General features: G+C 36.9%; 1 protein-coding gene across 8 annotated transcripts in view; it reads left to right on the forward strand.

The window, feature by feature from the left end:
• Window positions 1–16,880, forward strand: part of BCAS3 (BCAS3 microtubule associated cell migration factor) — a 1,369,778-nt gene that overhangs the window by 713,494 nt on the left and 639,404 nt on the right. For all 8 annotated transcript variants that reach the window (XM_089676635.1, XM_089676630.1, XM_089676633.1 and 5 more), the window contains 2 exons: window positions 10,115–10,311; window positions 13,149–13,246. In XM_089676635.1, coding sequence (XP_089532761.1) covers window positions 10,115–10,311; window positions 13,149–13,246 — 295 coding nt within the window. The remainder of the gene's footprint in view (window positions 1–10,114; window positions 10,312–13,148; window positions 13,247–16,880) is intronic.

The raw sequence follows: 16,880 nt of genomic DNA on the forward strand, positions 1-16,880 counted from the left end.
TGTATATACAGTGGCAAGAAAAAGTACGTGAACCCATTAGAATGAACTGGTTTTCTGTAGTAATTTGCCATAAAATGTGATTTAATCCTCATCTAAGTCACATTAGAAAAACACAGCATGCTTAAGCTGATAACACACAAACAATTGTAATTTCTTGAATCTTTGTTGAACACATCCATCAAACATTCACAGTGATAGAGGAAAAAGAAGTTTGCATACCTGGAATCCAAACAATGAAATGAGTTTGGAGATGTGGTTTAGAGCTACTTTGATAAAAGATACTCAAACATTTTAAATGTTTAAGATTGCTGTTCATAAGAAGCATCCACAGTGAACCATACCTCTCAAAAAACAAGCTCTATGAAGACATACTATCAAGATTAGTTTATCTCCATAAGGCTGGAAAGGAATACAAAGTAATCTCAAAGTGTTTAGGCATCTATCAGTTGACATATAAGCAAATTATCTATAAATGGAGACAGTTGAGTACTGTGGGTACTCACCCTAGAAGTGGTCGCCCAGCCAAGATGACTTCCAAGGTACAGTGCAGAATCCTTAGCGAGGTAAAGAAGAACCCAGCTAAAGCCTTGAAGACATCACTGGTACTGGCAAACATCCTTGTTCATGAGTCTACCATACGTAAGCCTTTGAAGAGACAGGGTGTGTATGGCAGAGCACCACGCAGGAAGTCAGTGCTCTCCAAAAAAGCATTGCTGCATGCATGAAGTTTGCCAAAGAGCATTTTAGCAAAACACACTGCTACTGGGAAAATATTTTGCGGACTGAGGAAACAAAAGTTGAATTGTTTAGGAAGAATACTCAACACTATGTATGGTGCAAAAAGGGCACAGCTTACCAACAACAAAGCAATATCCCAATGGTGAGGTACGGTGGAGCGAACATCATGATTTGGACTTGCTCCTCTGCCTCAGGGCCTGGAACACTTGACATCATCAAGGTAAAAATGATTTCCCAAGTTCACAAAAATATCCTACAGGATAATGTCAGGGTGGCTGTTCGCAAGCAGAAGCTTAATAGAAGTTGGTTGATACAGCAGGATAATGACCCTAAGCATTGACGTAAATGAGCCACAGACTAGCTTCAGAAAAGAAAATGTGCATTTTGGAGTGACTCAGTCAGAAACAGACTTTAAACCCACAGAGATGCTTTGGAAATGACATCAATAGAGCTGTTCTCCCCAGACATCTCGCAAATGAGCTGAAGCAGTTTTGTGAATGATAAAAAATTTCTCCTGAACATTGTGTAAGTCTGGTCCAGAGCTACCAAAAGCACTTGCTTGAAGTCATTGCTGCCTAAGGAGGTTCGAACAGCTGTTAACCCTAAGGGTTCACTTATTTTTCCTCCAGCACTGTGAATGTTTAATGGGTGTGTTCAATAAAGACACACAAAATTAGAATTGTTTGTGTGTTATTAGCTTAAACACGTTGTGTTTGACTATTGTTGTGACATAAATGAGGATCAGTTCACATTTTATGGCAAATTAGGACTGCAAACCAGTACAACCTTTTTTCTTGCCACAGGAAATTTTCAGTTGCCTCCTAGTACAGTCATGTGAAAAACGAACTGCACCCCTTGGACAGCGATGGCATTGTCAACATATTCCAACTAGCAAACAGATCTTCTTTCAAACAGTGCTCACAGATAAAGGTGGTATACATGAACAAATGACACATAAAATTGACAAAGTGAGATTGAAGCAAATACACTTTGTTTTGCAAGGGAATTTTCTCCAGACCTTAGTGATGGTATATCTAGGGTCTGGTGTGCTCTTTGCCATTGACATGTGTGGTGTCATAATGCCAGGATCAGAGGAGCTCTGAGGCCCTCAAAAAAGAAGATTGTAGATGTCTAGGAGTCTGGCAGGGTTTTTAAAGAGACCATTCCACTGCAAGGAAAATTATCTACAGTATAAGTGATGTAGAATTCTTTTCACTGTTATTAGTTCAAGGGCTAGCCTTCTCAGCAAATGAAGCTCTAGGGCTGATCATGTGATGATAAAAGAAGTCCCCAAAAACCCCAGAATTTCATCATGAGATCTACAAGTAGCTTTTGCAATATTTTTGCCAAAGCACGTGCATCTACAATCAGAAAAATATTGCACAAATTTAAGCTCTATGTGAGGTGTGCCAGCAAAATGCCTTTGCTGTCTAAAAAGTGCAATAGAGAAAAAAATACAATTTGTCATTACACATATAGACAAAGACCAGGCCTTCTAGGACCATGTGCTGTGGACTGAAAAATGAAATTAAATATAGAGTTGTTTGTTCACAATAAGTAAACATGTTAAGTGCAAACTGAAGACAGCATTTCAGGAGAAGAACATAATACCAACTGTGAAACATGTTGTTGGAAATGTTATGGGTTGGGTTTACTTTGCTGCTTCAGGGCCTGAGCAGCTTGCAGTCATTAAGTCATCTATGGATGCTGCATCTGCATATCTAAATGTACTTTGTGAGAATGTAAGGCCACCTGTCCAAATTTGAAATTGAACCAGAAATGCATATTTTAACACCGAATTGTTCAAAAAGAAGAAATTGAAGGTTATGGATTGGCCTTGTCAAAGCCCTGATTTTAACGTCATTCAATTTTAGACTTCCAGCAGAGGTAGTGAGTCAGTCAACTGTAAGTGGATTCAAACTTGCTTAGGACAAACGAAGATCTATACACAGATAAAAAATGTTAAACAAAAAGAAAATTAAAAGAATAGGGCAGACTTGATAGACCACTTGGTCTTTTTTCTGTCATCATTTGTCTATGTTTTTATGTTTCTCAGAAATGTTAATTTGAAACAAGCAGTTCATGCGAGGAAAAACCTACAAACTTCCTGCAACCGAAGAAATTTTCTATAAAGGAATGGTCAAATATGCAAAAACATTTAAGAAGTAATTTCTGTTAAAGGGGCAGTACTAACTTATAGACCAAGGGTGTTCAACATTACATCTATTGATATTTTGGTTGAATATGATTGAAAGGGAACATTTTCTATGTGTTTTTTTAAGTATATACCTTTAGGCCTGGTACACACATACTGAAAGTTGGACAGTTCAGCAGGAAGCGGATGACTTTCAGTCAGTGTAACACTGTTCAACAGAAGCCAGTCTAACACCATCTTCTGTCGAATGGTCATGCTGGAAAAAAGTTGCAAATACTGATCTGTTGAGCACAGCAGAAGAAATCCTCACATGACACATCATTGTGTGGATGTGGGGGATTTGTGAGGTTTTTTTTTTTTTTCTATTCAACCTACTGATTGAATGAAATACATGTATACCCATCTTTATCTGTAGGCATAATTTGAATGAAAATCTATTGCTTACCTGTTAGAATATGTTACAGAAGTCTACAATTTCCATGAGGTGTACTGGCATTTTCACATGGCTGTAGTTTTATTCGAGTTTGCAGTTCCAGTATGCAACTTCTCATTTGGACTTTTCTCGTTAAGGACATAAACAAGGGTTAGTGTTCCTAAGATGGCAGAGATTAGCAAGGTCGCTCTACCACTCTCTTTACCATGGATCTTGTCTGCTATTTACTGTAATAGGCCACTATAGGTTGATAATTTTCTAGACATGATCATCTTTATGTTATACAGCTATCATGTATTTGATATGTATATTTAGCCTGATAAATCCACTCTTTTTTTTTCTTTTTAATGAAACTGGCCTTAAGGAAATCTCTTTTGGACACTGTTATCCATTGTGTATTGTTTTCTTGGTGCACATGCTACCTCATTCTCACTTTTTGGAATGTTGTACCTTATAATTTTTTTTCTATGATATACAGTTTCAATAAAAAAGAAAGTTATAAATAAAAAGATGGCAGATATTTTTCTCTGTATGATTTCGCAGTGTTTTTTAACCAATTCAATACCGTGCAATTTTACACCTTCCTGCCCAGGCCAATTTTCAGGTTTCAGCGCTCTCACACTTTGAATGACAATTGCGCAGTCATACAACATTGTACCCAAACTAAAATTTTATCATTTTCTTCACACAACTAGAGCTTTCTTTTGGTGGTATTTAATCACCACTGGGGTTTTTATTTTTTGCTAAATTAACAAAAAAAGACCAAAAATTTTTAATTAAACACGTTTTTCTTTGTTTCTGTTATAAAAGTTTGCAAATAAATAATTGTTCTTCATAAATTTAGGCCAAGATGTAGTCTGCTACATGTCTTTGGTGAAAATAACCCATATTAGGATGTATATTTTAGTTTGTAGGAACGTTATAGAGTTCACAAACTTTGGTATAGATCTGAATATTGATCAATCCTGAAGTACTGACAGCCAATCTAATTTCTTGAGGTCCAAGAATGTCAGAACAGTACAGATATCCCCCAAATGACCCCTTTTTGCAAAGTAGACAGTCCGACGTATTTTATAAGAGGTATGGCGAGTTTTTTGAAGTTGTATTTTTTTTTTCATAATTTTTAGGCAAATGAAAAATTTAAAAAAATTATTTTCACTATTTTTTTTTTACATATTGTCACCAGTGCAGTACAGCGTCATCATATAACTGGCATGGTGGTGATCAGGGACACTGACTGGTGACAGTATGAAAAAAATATATATATATATATATTTTTTTTTTTTTTATTAATTTTTATTAATTTTTTTTTCTTTTTTTTAAGATTCTTTTTTCATATTTCACTATGGCCAAAGTAGTACAATGTTACCATAGTAACATTGTACTACTTTGGGGAAGTGATCAGTATTTTTTTTATATTTTTTTTTACACAATTTGCTTATAGAAAAGAATTACTTTGCTATAAGCAAGCATTTACCTGAATGACATCGATTCATTCAGGGTTTTTTTTTTTTTTTTGGTTTTTTTTTTGTGCTTAGCTGTGATTTGGCCACAGCTAATCACATGACATGTGCATGTGATTAGCTGTGACCATTCACAGCTAGACACTAGTATACAATAGATGGCATGAATGAAGCCATCCATTGTATACAACTGTCATGTGACCTGCTGTGATTGGTCACAGCAGGTCACATGGTACCGGCAACGGGGGCCGATACTCAGGTCTGTCATCGGCCGTGTCCGAGGTGTCCGTGTCCGGCTCTGCAGGAGCGCAATCTGCGCATGTGCGAGAGGACGCCATATGGCGTCCACCCGGAACGCTGATGACATTTGCCGGCCGCCATTCGGCCATAGGGCGGGCGGCAAATGGTTAAATGCTGTACTAGTATAGTGCACAAACTGCCAAAGACGTAGTGGCCAAAAAATTTGGATATTTTTATAGTTCAGACGTGTTCTTGTAAAACAAGGACACAAATAATATATAGAATTTTTCTTTAACAGTTATGTCACAAAACTGTGAATGAGGTAAAATGGAGGAAGAGGTTGGAAATAGGTTACACATTTTTTATAGTAAAAACGTTCCCTCAAGCTATTTTTCATTACTCTTTTTATGTCCTTCGTACTCTGTGAAGCTTTTTTTAAAGGAAACGTGTATGCACTGCTATACCATATGTAACCATAGCTTGCACAAACCACAATACTGTTTACTTACTAAAATAATATTTATTAACATGCGGTGTTATATTTATGAATTTCTTACATATTAATAAAAAATCTTTAAGTCTTTTACAAATTTCAAAATATTTGCTCAGCTGTGTCAGTTTAATAGAAAAAGATGGAGAACTAAATTTAAAATAAACTGAGCTTAATCTTAGGGGCTTAAAAATGTACGACATGATTTTCTAATTCTGGCCAACATGATTTTATGTAGTAGCAGAACGTGTTGACTTATAACATTATAAGAGTGTAGAATTCTGAAGTGCATTTCCATTTAGAGTCAGTCTGCAACAAAAGAAGGAATTGGTGAGTGGACATAGACTACATAGCCCTCTTGTGCATAACACAGGGCCCCTCTTTGAGACCTATAACTGTTGTCCCTTGTGTCCTTTTGCAAGAGTGCTGCCATAACAATGTCCATGTTGCTTATGCTCTGACATTCCTTCCATTTATCCAATCATCTCTGCCCCCGCATATACCTTCAGCTTTACTTCTAGCCTCACTACAGCACTTTCTCCATCACTAATGAAAACACAGCTTATACCTAAATTTTCCTGCCTGGCCCTCTTGTTTCTAGAACACTTGAGTAGTAGCACAGGTAGTATTTCTATCTCTTGAAATGAGTATAATATGGAAGTAACATTTGTCTTACTGTCATCCTTAACACCATGTCTGTGATGACCAGACTATAGGACTGTCTCAGACTTCACTAGGTGTTAGGCTCATAGAACTGGGTGATAATGTGAAGCACTTCAGCAAGAGGAATTCATAATCCAGATCAGTGCTAATTTTTACGTCTTATTTCAATTTAGTTTTAGTCGTAGTATTTTGACTAAAATGCCATTTTAGTTTTAGTCTTATTTTTGTCTTTTGACTAAAATGTCATTTTAGTCATCTGAACTATTTTCGTTTTAGTCATATTTTAGTCAACTAAAGTCTTCAGTACATTTTAGTCGACTAAAATCTCCAGTACTTTTTAGTCGTATTAAATTGAATCGGTTTGGTTAAATTGTAATGCATTATTTAAGCATTTCTGTAGAATTGCCAAACTCATATATACTCCTGGAGTAAAGATTTAATAGCATGTAATTATTTATAATATTAAGACGTGAACATGCACTACAGACACAGATTTAGCCATTGTTATAAAGTCTTTTATAAATAAAACCACGTTTCATAAGCAAACAAAAAATTTGCTTTTTTGACAACCAGAAATGGAATTTTACAATATAAAAAAAAAACCTGTAAACTCTTCTGGCTGTAATGCTATTGCATATGTTACATGAATATATTACCAACATTAAATATTTAACAAAATATAAGAAAAACCTTTTTATTGTTATTTTTTTCTTGCAGCAGCTTAGTAGAAGCCCCCTACGTATTCTTATGTGGTAGTGCAGTGTTAATTGTGATGTCAAATTTCAGTAGACTAAAATGCCATTTTAGTTTTAGTCGTATTTTAGTCTTCTGAATTGTTTTAGTTATATTTAAGTTGACTAAAACAGTGTTAATTTAGTTGATGAAAGTATTTTAGTCAATTAAATTAACACTGCTCACAAGTGGACATGTATAGACCTAAAGGAGAGTGGTGGCCATGATGATTAAGCAGAATTCTAAGTAGCTAACAAATCATTGTACTCCATCCTGCCCCAGGTCAATGTGCTGTACATTTTTATATCTTAATTCCTTATTTAGGCTTTTAATTTTCTTATGAAGCATTTCATGACCACTTTATATTCAGTCTTCACTACTCTTTGATGAACTGTGGACATGGATCATTTGTGGAAAGCCCCACAAGTACTATGTGTCCCATTAAACTTTGCGAATCTAGCTTCTGTTTGCATCCAATGGATGCAGTTCCAGCAGCATTATGTTCCTGTGAACTGCAGGGAGGCATGTTTATGACAGCTGACTTAGGACAGGACGAATCCAGTCACATGATGTATAGTCAGTGGGCTGAATGATCTTTAATACACATTATTTACAAACCTAAAAATAAACCAAATTAATGTGTATAAGCATTGATATATAAGCAGTGATAATCAATTGCCTACTTATGCACAGTAATGCTTGTGTAAAATTGAAAATGGAGCATGCAGATTACCACAAGCAGACACCAATTCTTTTATTAAACAACAGGTTTGCCTGCATAGAAAAGTATATGTGCTACTGATATGTTTACAGCTTGAAGCGTATTTAATTTTTTTTCTGATTTCTAGGCAAAAATCATGTTAAGGCCTCTTGCACACTGCAGCTTGAAAAAGCTCAGTACAGTGGTTTTTTTACTAATCTAAAATGCAGCCTATTGTTTACAGTGTGCCTGTACAGACAAGCCCATAAACAAATGCTGTGTATTCTTCAGTAAAAAAAAAAAAAATAGAGAAATCTGCATTCCTGGTGAGTATTTTGTGCTGGTACGAGCATATGTGTGTACAAGTATAACTACTAATGGGCATATGGGTGTATTGTACGCGTGAATGCGCATATGTGCATACGTACATGCAAATACGTGCAAAACAAACTGAGGTCTGAAATTACATCCAAAAATGCTGTTGCTCACACATCAGTACCCTGTGCAAGAGTACCTGATCCCATTTGTCTTACAAATATCAGTACTCATTGATGAATATGACAAATGTCATATCTAAAATAAAATTAGGAGTGTTTTTGTGAATTGGTCTTTTCCAAAATGTAAGATCATTGGTCACACAATTGTTTATACATAATTAAACAGATATAGAACATTTTGTGTGACAAATGTAAGTAGATACTTTTGCATGTGACCTTCCCTAAAAACATACCAGTGACAAATGAAACCTAATGTAACAAAAAGTGCTTTCAGAAACCATTGGAAGAAGACCTTTATTGCACAGAATGTTTTGTAAAAAGTGTTACAATTTTCTTTTAAGATCACTCTTTTCATATATTATGAAGCATGGTAGTTATAGGCACTCAAACAGTAAATATTTAAAGGGAATCTGTCATCAACCTTTCAGATGGAGGCTACCACTGACCCACTCATAAGCTGCTTGCTAATTCCAAGGCAGTGAATAATCTGTTTGGCATTATTGTGGGCAAGCTGGCTGCCTTAGAACTAGCGTATGACTTGTAAAGTCAGACAGTGCTAGCTTCCAGCAGGCAGGTATTGAGTTTATGACATAATTCCATTTGAAATAGCTCATTTTCTCAGTGCACAAAGCAATGTGTGCTCTTGTAGCTAACAGTTGATGCATGTGGCTTGTTACATGTATGCTTTAATTTGCTATCATTGTTTTCCTATGCACAGAATGGATTTTTAGGATTGTTTAAGTTGTATGAATTGGACGTTAGGCCTACTTACATTCTCTCATCATCACGATATCTGTTACAAAATCTTGCTTTTCACCTCTGTTTCTGTACAGATTAACATATTGGTACACAGACAGTATTCTATCCTTCCCCTACCCTACTAAAAACGTTACAAAAATGTCTGTCTGTGTTACCATTGGAGATGTAACCTTGCCACCTTGACAAAAAGTGGGGGGGAATCTACATATACTGTAGTAATAAAATTCTGGCAGAGGTTCAAACTATGCTCCACTGTATCCAGAGCTAAAAAAATGACCTGAATTACAATAAAAACCTGATTTGCAATAATTCACTAGCTATAATCAAAAAGCTACAGTTATTGAAGAGAATGCAGCAATCCCTAACCTGTAACTCCCATGACTAAAGTAGAGTTGCAGGGAACCATACCATTCTAAACTCCAAAGGTTCCTTTCAATTGTAAGTAATTTTCGGTGCCAGCCACCGACACCAACCCACGCTCCATGTGTCATCCGTACAAGAAATGAAGGGCTGCATACAATAACTGACTTTGAGTGGAGTGGGTATTCTGTACCCACCTGGTAACTGTTCTTCTGGTGTGTTTTAACCTGGGCTTTGTCATCTAAGCCCATAAGGGGACTCTCCCATCACCTGAATGTTTAGGCACATTCAACACTCCATATGTTTCACCTACCTTACTGCTATTGTGGATGCAATTAATGAATCATTAGACTTTTTCAATAAAGGAACCTTATGTTGGTTACCATTAATTTCATCTAAATTTAAATTGATAGCAAAATTCCCACATTGGACACAGTGGGGTTGATTTACTAAACCTGGAAAGTGTAAAATCAGATGCAGCTCTGCATAGAAACCAATTAGCGTCCAGGTTTTATTGCCAAAGCTTAGTTGACCAAGCTGAAATTAGAAGCTGATTGGCTACCATGCACAGTTGCACCAGATTCTGGGTGCTCCCGTTTTAGTAACACCCCCCCAGGTAGCCTTAAAAACTTGGCTAAAGTACTAATCTTTCCCCACTTTATTAGAAACAGAAGTAAATACTTTGGCTGGGGCTCCCCTTTTATTTTATCTCACCACAGCCTATAAAGCAGCATTTATATGCATAAGTGCCTGCTCCTAAATATGAGCATTATGAGATACCATTTTTATTGATTGCTCTGACATTTTATTGCATGCCTTTTGTTTCTTTGAGAATCTTGGTACGTTGCACACCAGTGAAATTTTTGTTTTTTGTTTTTTTACAGGTTGAAATAGTGACTCACACTGGACCTCACAGACGTCTATGGATGGGTCCTCAGTTTCAATTTAAAACTATCCATCCCTCTGGACAAACAACAGTGATTTCCTCTAGTTCTTCAGTGCTTCACTCACATGGCCCAAGTGATACCCCTCAACCATTGCTAGATTTTGACACAGATGACCTTGACTTAAATAGCCTCAGGTAAAAAATAAAATCTGTTCATCAAATATATCCAGTTGCTTTGTTGTCTTCAGTAGAAAACATCCATGAAATATGGTCAGACGTCCATCATAATCATTAGTTCACCATTACATTAAAGGATAAGTTCACCTTTGAAACATGTTACATGTTCCACCTGTTTTTAGGGTGGAACATGTAACATGTTCCCATAGCCACAGCCCACTCCCCCCCCCCCCCACGTTTGACAGATAGTACAGGGAGAAGTTTCACTGTACTATCTGTCAGATTTGAAAACAGCGCGAACATGCGCCCACATGGTCACTTCACTCATTCACAGAGTTCTGTAAATGAATACCTACAAGTCACAACAGCCTTAGCGGCTGTGGGCTTGTAGTTTTCAATGAACTACCATGACACTGTGGAGCACCGTGGTAGTTCATTGAAGCTTCCTGTCAGTATATCTGCTTGCTCCTACATCCCGTATGGCAAGCAGATATTCTGACAGGTCTGCAGGAGACCTGCATGGCATCAGCGATCTACTGATCGCTGGTGCAATGCTTTACAGGCTCCTTTGGACAAAAATAATAAATGCACATTTTTTTACCTGCAAAAAAAATGTGCGTTTATTATTTTTGTTCAAAAGGTGAACTTATTCTTTAAGGAAGTTAGTTCCAGCCCATCCTTTGTTTGTACTATGGCCTACATAATGATGTAGAAGTGATATTTCATTGGAAACTGCTCTGTCATAGTTGGTTATGTACACACTAGTAAACTATAGTAACATTCCAAAAGAAAAGTGTCATCTACCAGTTAATTTTGTAATCCAGTTAAGCCATTTAGCTGAAAGATAAACAGTTATTGTGTTTCTATTATTGTGCGGGAACTCCAGGTATGGATTTTATTACTTTACATTAGTTCAGCTTGGAACAATGTAAGTATGCATATGTCATACCTATGAGACTGCTGTGGAAGCGGAGTAGTAAGTGCTACTACAGTGATCACCTCTGCCTTCTGGGTCCCATACTGAGTAGCTGCTCTGTTGCATAGTAAACACAGGGGGGTTATTCATTCAGCACAGGGCCATTCATAGAACACCTTTTATTTTTCTTATTGATGGCAAGGCATTCGTGACATCACTGTCCTGACTATCGTTTTTTTCTGTTATCACAGCGGTCGCACAGGTATGGCATATACATACTTAAGCTGGCCATGCACATTTAGATTTTTGGATGAGAATATCCAAAAAAGTTGTACAAAAATTCTTTGAACATTCGATGAATGGAATAATGTTGTTAAAAAATTGCCTTTTTGCTTTTAACATTCAATTTAAAATGAATGTAATTTCAGAATGATAACCACATACACTGGCCAAAAATGTGTTTGATCAAGAAAAGTTTTACTTCCTGCCCCTTTGAATTTTCCTTTCACTACTGTTGAAGACAAACATCAGTCTGACACCATTAATGATAAAAAAATCAAACGAAAATTTGTGAAACGAAAATTATCGAACGAAAATGTATACATGTGTGGTCAGCATTACAATGGCCCAAGCTAGGCCAATATATATGTGCAATAAAATTCATACCTTAACTTCAGCATTAAGTGATTTGATTATCCTATGCCTGTCATACAGTATTTTTGGTTATTTTGGCTTTCTATACCTATTCACCATCCTTTGAACCTTTTTCAAATTATGTGATGTAATGGCCTGGAATTTAAATTTTTTTAAATTGTTTATTGTACATTTTGATTTATGCCAATTACTTAAATATTTGAATATGCACATTTTTATTGTGACACACAAAAAAACTAAGTTCAGACATTTTTGTTTGCATATGTATTTTTCTCTTGAGGTAATACTTGGAAAAACCCTGGGTTGTAATAACAGCTGCAGAAGTTTTAATTTAAGTGTCTACAAGCTCTACATTTCGGGATCTTCCAAAAATTGGCCATTTTTGATTAGCCAGATTGATCTAGCTCTGTTAGTTTGGATGTGGGCTATTAGCAATTGAATTTGCTTTTTTTGTTTTGGGTTTTTTGGTTTTTTTTTCCAGTTTACAGTTATGACGTTTTGTAAAGTAAAGGACATTGCTTCCTCAACCACAAAGTGTTTTAGCCCCCTTATTTTAGCAAGCGTAGATTTGAACCTGTGCGTCTTATTTCCTAATCATGTTGATTCAACTTTTATTTTGATTTGGTTGATAAGCAAGTTACTAAAATAAATGTGTCTGCACTTGTTGGACAACCAGTTTAAATCAGCTCAGTCTAGAAGAATACAAAAGAGTTTACGTGAAGGTAAACTGCAAGAATGACCTTGTATCCAGCGTTCATATGCTGTTACTCTTACAATATTTAAAGGATAAGTTCACCTTTTAGACAAATATAATCAATGCACATTTTTTTGCAGGTTAAGACTGCTCACACCTATGCTGGTGCAATGGCGTGCGTGTTTATGTGCATGATGAAATATCACACCAAAATGCATAGTACTTTGTTACATGCATTAGCAAGGTGCATGGGGATGTAATTAAGAATTAATGGCAACACTGCGCATCTGCAAAAGGGCTGCGCGATCATGCAACACACAAGTGTGAATCTAGCCTAATTAAAATGTTAAAATGTTTACTAATGATATTCTACAGAAGAATACCTTATATGTGTTTTTAGTGGCCCACAAAATGTTTCAAATTGCAGGAAAATAGGAAATGAGTAATGGCTGGGATTGAGAGAACACCACGTAAAATACTGTAGTGTGCTAGAAAACTTAGATTGTGAGAGCATAAATAAGGAAGTCTTATGTCCTAGAGGTCCTACTTCATAAATTATGTTTATTTTAAAAATGTGTATTATTGCTACAGGATCCAGCCAGTGCGCTCTGAGCCAGTTAGCATGCCTGGGTCACCTCGTCCTGTATCTGATCGCAGAGGGGTATCGACAGTTATTGATGCCAGCTCAGGTAGGAAACTCTCCGAGTTCCCTTGTTGGTTGAATAATGACAAAGCATTCATTCAATTGGCTTCTCTGGATTGCCAGCAGTGAGAAATCCTATCTTCTTAAAAAGAATCATTTGTCATTTCTAAAACTGGAAATTTCTTGTGTTGTGTCTCAGACTATATTGTGTCCATTTATGATTTTAAATGTTTTAGATTTTGCATTTAGTGGCATGTTTTACTGTGAAGATGAAGTGCAATACATTCCTCAGTCCTTTTGGGTAGTAAAAAAATTTAGCAGTAAATACAATTTTTTTGGGAAAATATAAAATTGAAAATGCATTACAGTTAAATGACCTGTAAGTTATACCGTAGCCGTCTTGTGCAGCCTAAGATACAGCTTGCCCAGACTGATTGGTGTGAACTATGGACTCTGTGTTAGCCAAGTGCTTCAGCATTATCCTGCTATTAAACATTTTGGATATGACAAAACTCACACTGGCCATAAAAGTGTCACTTGTTTGACAAAATCATTGGCAGTTGTGAAATGTGTATACTCTTTAAAAGTGGCCAGATACAGCATCGATTGTTCTAGGACTTTACACAAACATTTTACAATATGCCTGAAGAATTATTCTAGTAGTCCTGTGGAGACTGAGATTGAGCTTTGCAGTCATTTTTGCAACTGTTCTTTTCTTATTGCGGATCACAATCCTGCACAGTGTCCTTTTGTCTCTTTTGGTCAGTTGACCATGTCAACCTTGCTTATGCTTATCAGACATTTTCCCGAAAACATTATATGGTGTCATAACCTTTGATACTGTACCTCGTGACGCGCAAATACAATTGGCAACTTCAGTTACAGAGGCACCAGCTAAGTGGGCACCAACAATTTGTCCTCTTTGAGTCTCAGTAAGCTCTGACATGACTTCATAGCAGTGCATGCAGTGTATGAAGAAATTCAAGCTTCCCACCTGTTAGCTAGGTGTCTCATCACACAGTGGAAGCAAAAGAATGTTACATCATTTTCCCATTCAATGCAAAACATGTTGTCACTTTCACACCTGCAGATCACGTAGTGTATATACAATATTCAAAATCTTTTAGGTGGAGGGAAGTAAAAATAAAAAAAACTAAAATAATATGGCTGCATATGTGTGCACACTCTTAAACTAATACTTTGTTGAACCTCCTTTTTGATTTTTTTACAGCACTCAGTCTTTTTGGGTATGAGTCTATCAGCATGGCACATCTTGACTTGACAATATTTGCCCACTCTTCCTTGCAAAAACATTCCAAATCTGTCAGGGCATCTCCTGTGCACAGCCCTCTTCACATCACCTCACAGATTTTCCATAGCATTCAGGTCTGGGCTCTGGCTGGGCCATTCCAAAACTCTCATCTTCTTCTGGTGAAGCCATTCCTTTGTTGATTTGGATGTATGCTTTGGGTCATTGTCATGCTGAAAGATGAAGTTCCTCTTCATGTTCATTTTTGTAGCAGAAGCCTGAAGGTTTTGTGCCAATATTGACTGGTATTTGGAACTGTTCATAATTCCCTCTACCTTGACTAAGGCCCCAGTTCTAGCTGAAGAAAAACAGCCCCAAAGCATGATGCTGCCACCACCATGCTTCACTGTGGGTAGGGTGTTCTTTTGGTGATGTGCAGTGTTGTTTTTGTGCCAAATATATCTTTTGGAATTATGACCAGAAAGTTCACCCTTGGTTTCATCAGACCATAACACATTTTCCCACATGCTTTTGGGAGACTTCAGATGTGTTTTTGCAAAATTTAGCCAGGCTTGGATGTTTTTTCTTTGTAAGAAAAGGCTTCCATCTTGCCACTCTACCCCATAGCCCAGACATATGACGAATACGGGAGATTATTGTCACATGTACCACACAGCCAGTACTTGCCAGATATTCCTGCAGCTCCTTTAATGTTGCTGTAAGCCTCTTAGCAGCCTCCCAGACCAGTTTTCTTTCCGTCTTTTCATCAATTTTGGAGGGACGTCCAGTTCTTGGTAATGTCACTGTTGCGCCATATTTTCTCCACTTGATGATGACTGTCTTCACTGTGTTCCATGGTATATTTAATGCCTTGGAAATTCTTTGCAGCCTTCTCCTGACTGATACCGTTTAACAATGAGATCCCTCTGATGCTTTGGAAGCTCTCTGTGGACCATGGCTTTTGCTGTAGGATGCGACTAAAAAAATGTCAGGAAAGGCCTACTAGAACAGCTGAAGTTTATTTGGGGTTAATCAGAGGCACTTTATTTATTATTATTTATTACAGCTACTTATATAGCGCTGTCAATTTACGCAGCGCTTTACATATATATATATTGTACATTCACATCAGTCCCTAACCCTCAAGGGATGTACAATCTAAGGTCCCTAACTTACATTCATACATATACTAGGGCCAATTTTGACAGGATCCAATTAACCTACCAGCATGTCTTTGGAGTGTGGGAGGAAACCGGAGTACCCGGAGGAAACCCACGCAGGCACAGGGTGAACATGCAAACTCCAGGCAGGAGGTGCCGTGGCTGGAATTTGAACCAACGACCCTAGTACTGCCAGGCGGAAATGCTAACCAATGCTGCACTTTAAATGATGGCAGGTGTGTAATGACTCCTATTTAACATGATTATGAATCTGATTGCTTAATTCTGAACACAGCTACATCCCCAGTTATAAGAGAGTGTGTACACTTATGCAACAACATTATTTTAGTTTTTTTATGTTTACTCCCCCCCCTAAAAGATTTCAGTTTGTGTTTCAATTGAGTTATACAGTTTATTGGTCATATTAAAGGTGGAAAAAGTTCTGAAGTTATTTATCTTTGTCTCATTTTTTTACAACACAGAAACCTGACATTTTAACAGGGGTATATATCCACTGTGTGTGTGTATATATATATATATATATATATATATATATATCACAGACTAAATCTTATTTGTATAGGCTTAAACATGTCTGGTTCTCTTTCCAGGGGTTCTAATACAGAATGGTTTCCAAATGAAATCGCTTACCACTGGAATTATTAAACAAAAGCATTAGTTGAGAGTCAAGGAGGATTTTAATCTGTAGTGATTCAGAAATCCTCCAGAGAGGCTGTTGAGTGGATTGAGGTTTAACTGTAAAAAGAAACTGTAACAAACACAGAGAGGGATTTGTAAAGGTTGTTAAAACAGTGGATTAAAAAAAAAGATATACTGTATAATAGAGATGTGTTATGCATATTGTGAACAGGTTTCTGCTTTCCTGGAACTTGGCATCTTACATTTTTAGAAGGGTTGGGTCAAGCCATTTGGAAAGATGTTAATGTCTGTGGACATGAGTAGGGTTACAAATCCTTAGCTGTGCCCAGCATTTTCAGCTTTGTTCCTTATTTATACAAATGTGTCATATAGGTGGCAGTGTTTGGGAAGCAGTTATAGATTTACCCATAATAACCTGATAAAAAAATAATGTTCTTTAGCAAGGAACATACGTTCCACAGTATTATTTATGCTACCAAAATCATGTGCTGTAAATTGCCTCCAGCATTGCATCTGTCTCTTCTTGACAGAGGCTGCCATTTTTCTGAAGCCCAGAGCCACTGAGCAGTGATAAATCTTTAGGCTGTCAGAAGATTGGCTTCTACATTTTT

The sequence above is a fragment of the Staurois parvus genome, unplaced genomic scaffold (assembly GCF_062004578.1).
Source record: "Staurois parvus isolate SC_StPar_1 unplaced genomic scaffold, SC_StPar_1.0 ptg000172l, whole genome shotgun sequence".
NCBI classification, from domain to species: domain Eukaryota; kingdom Metazoa; phylum Chordata; class Amphibia; order Anura; family Ranidae; genus Staurois; species Staurois parvus.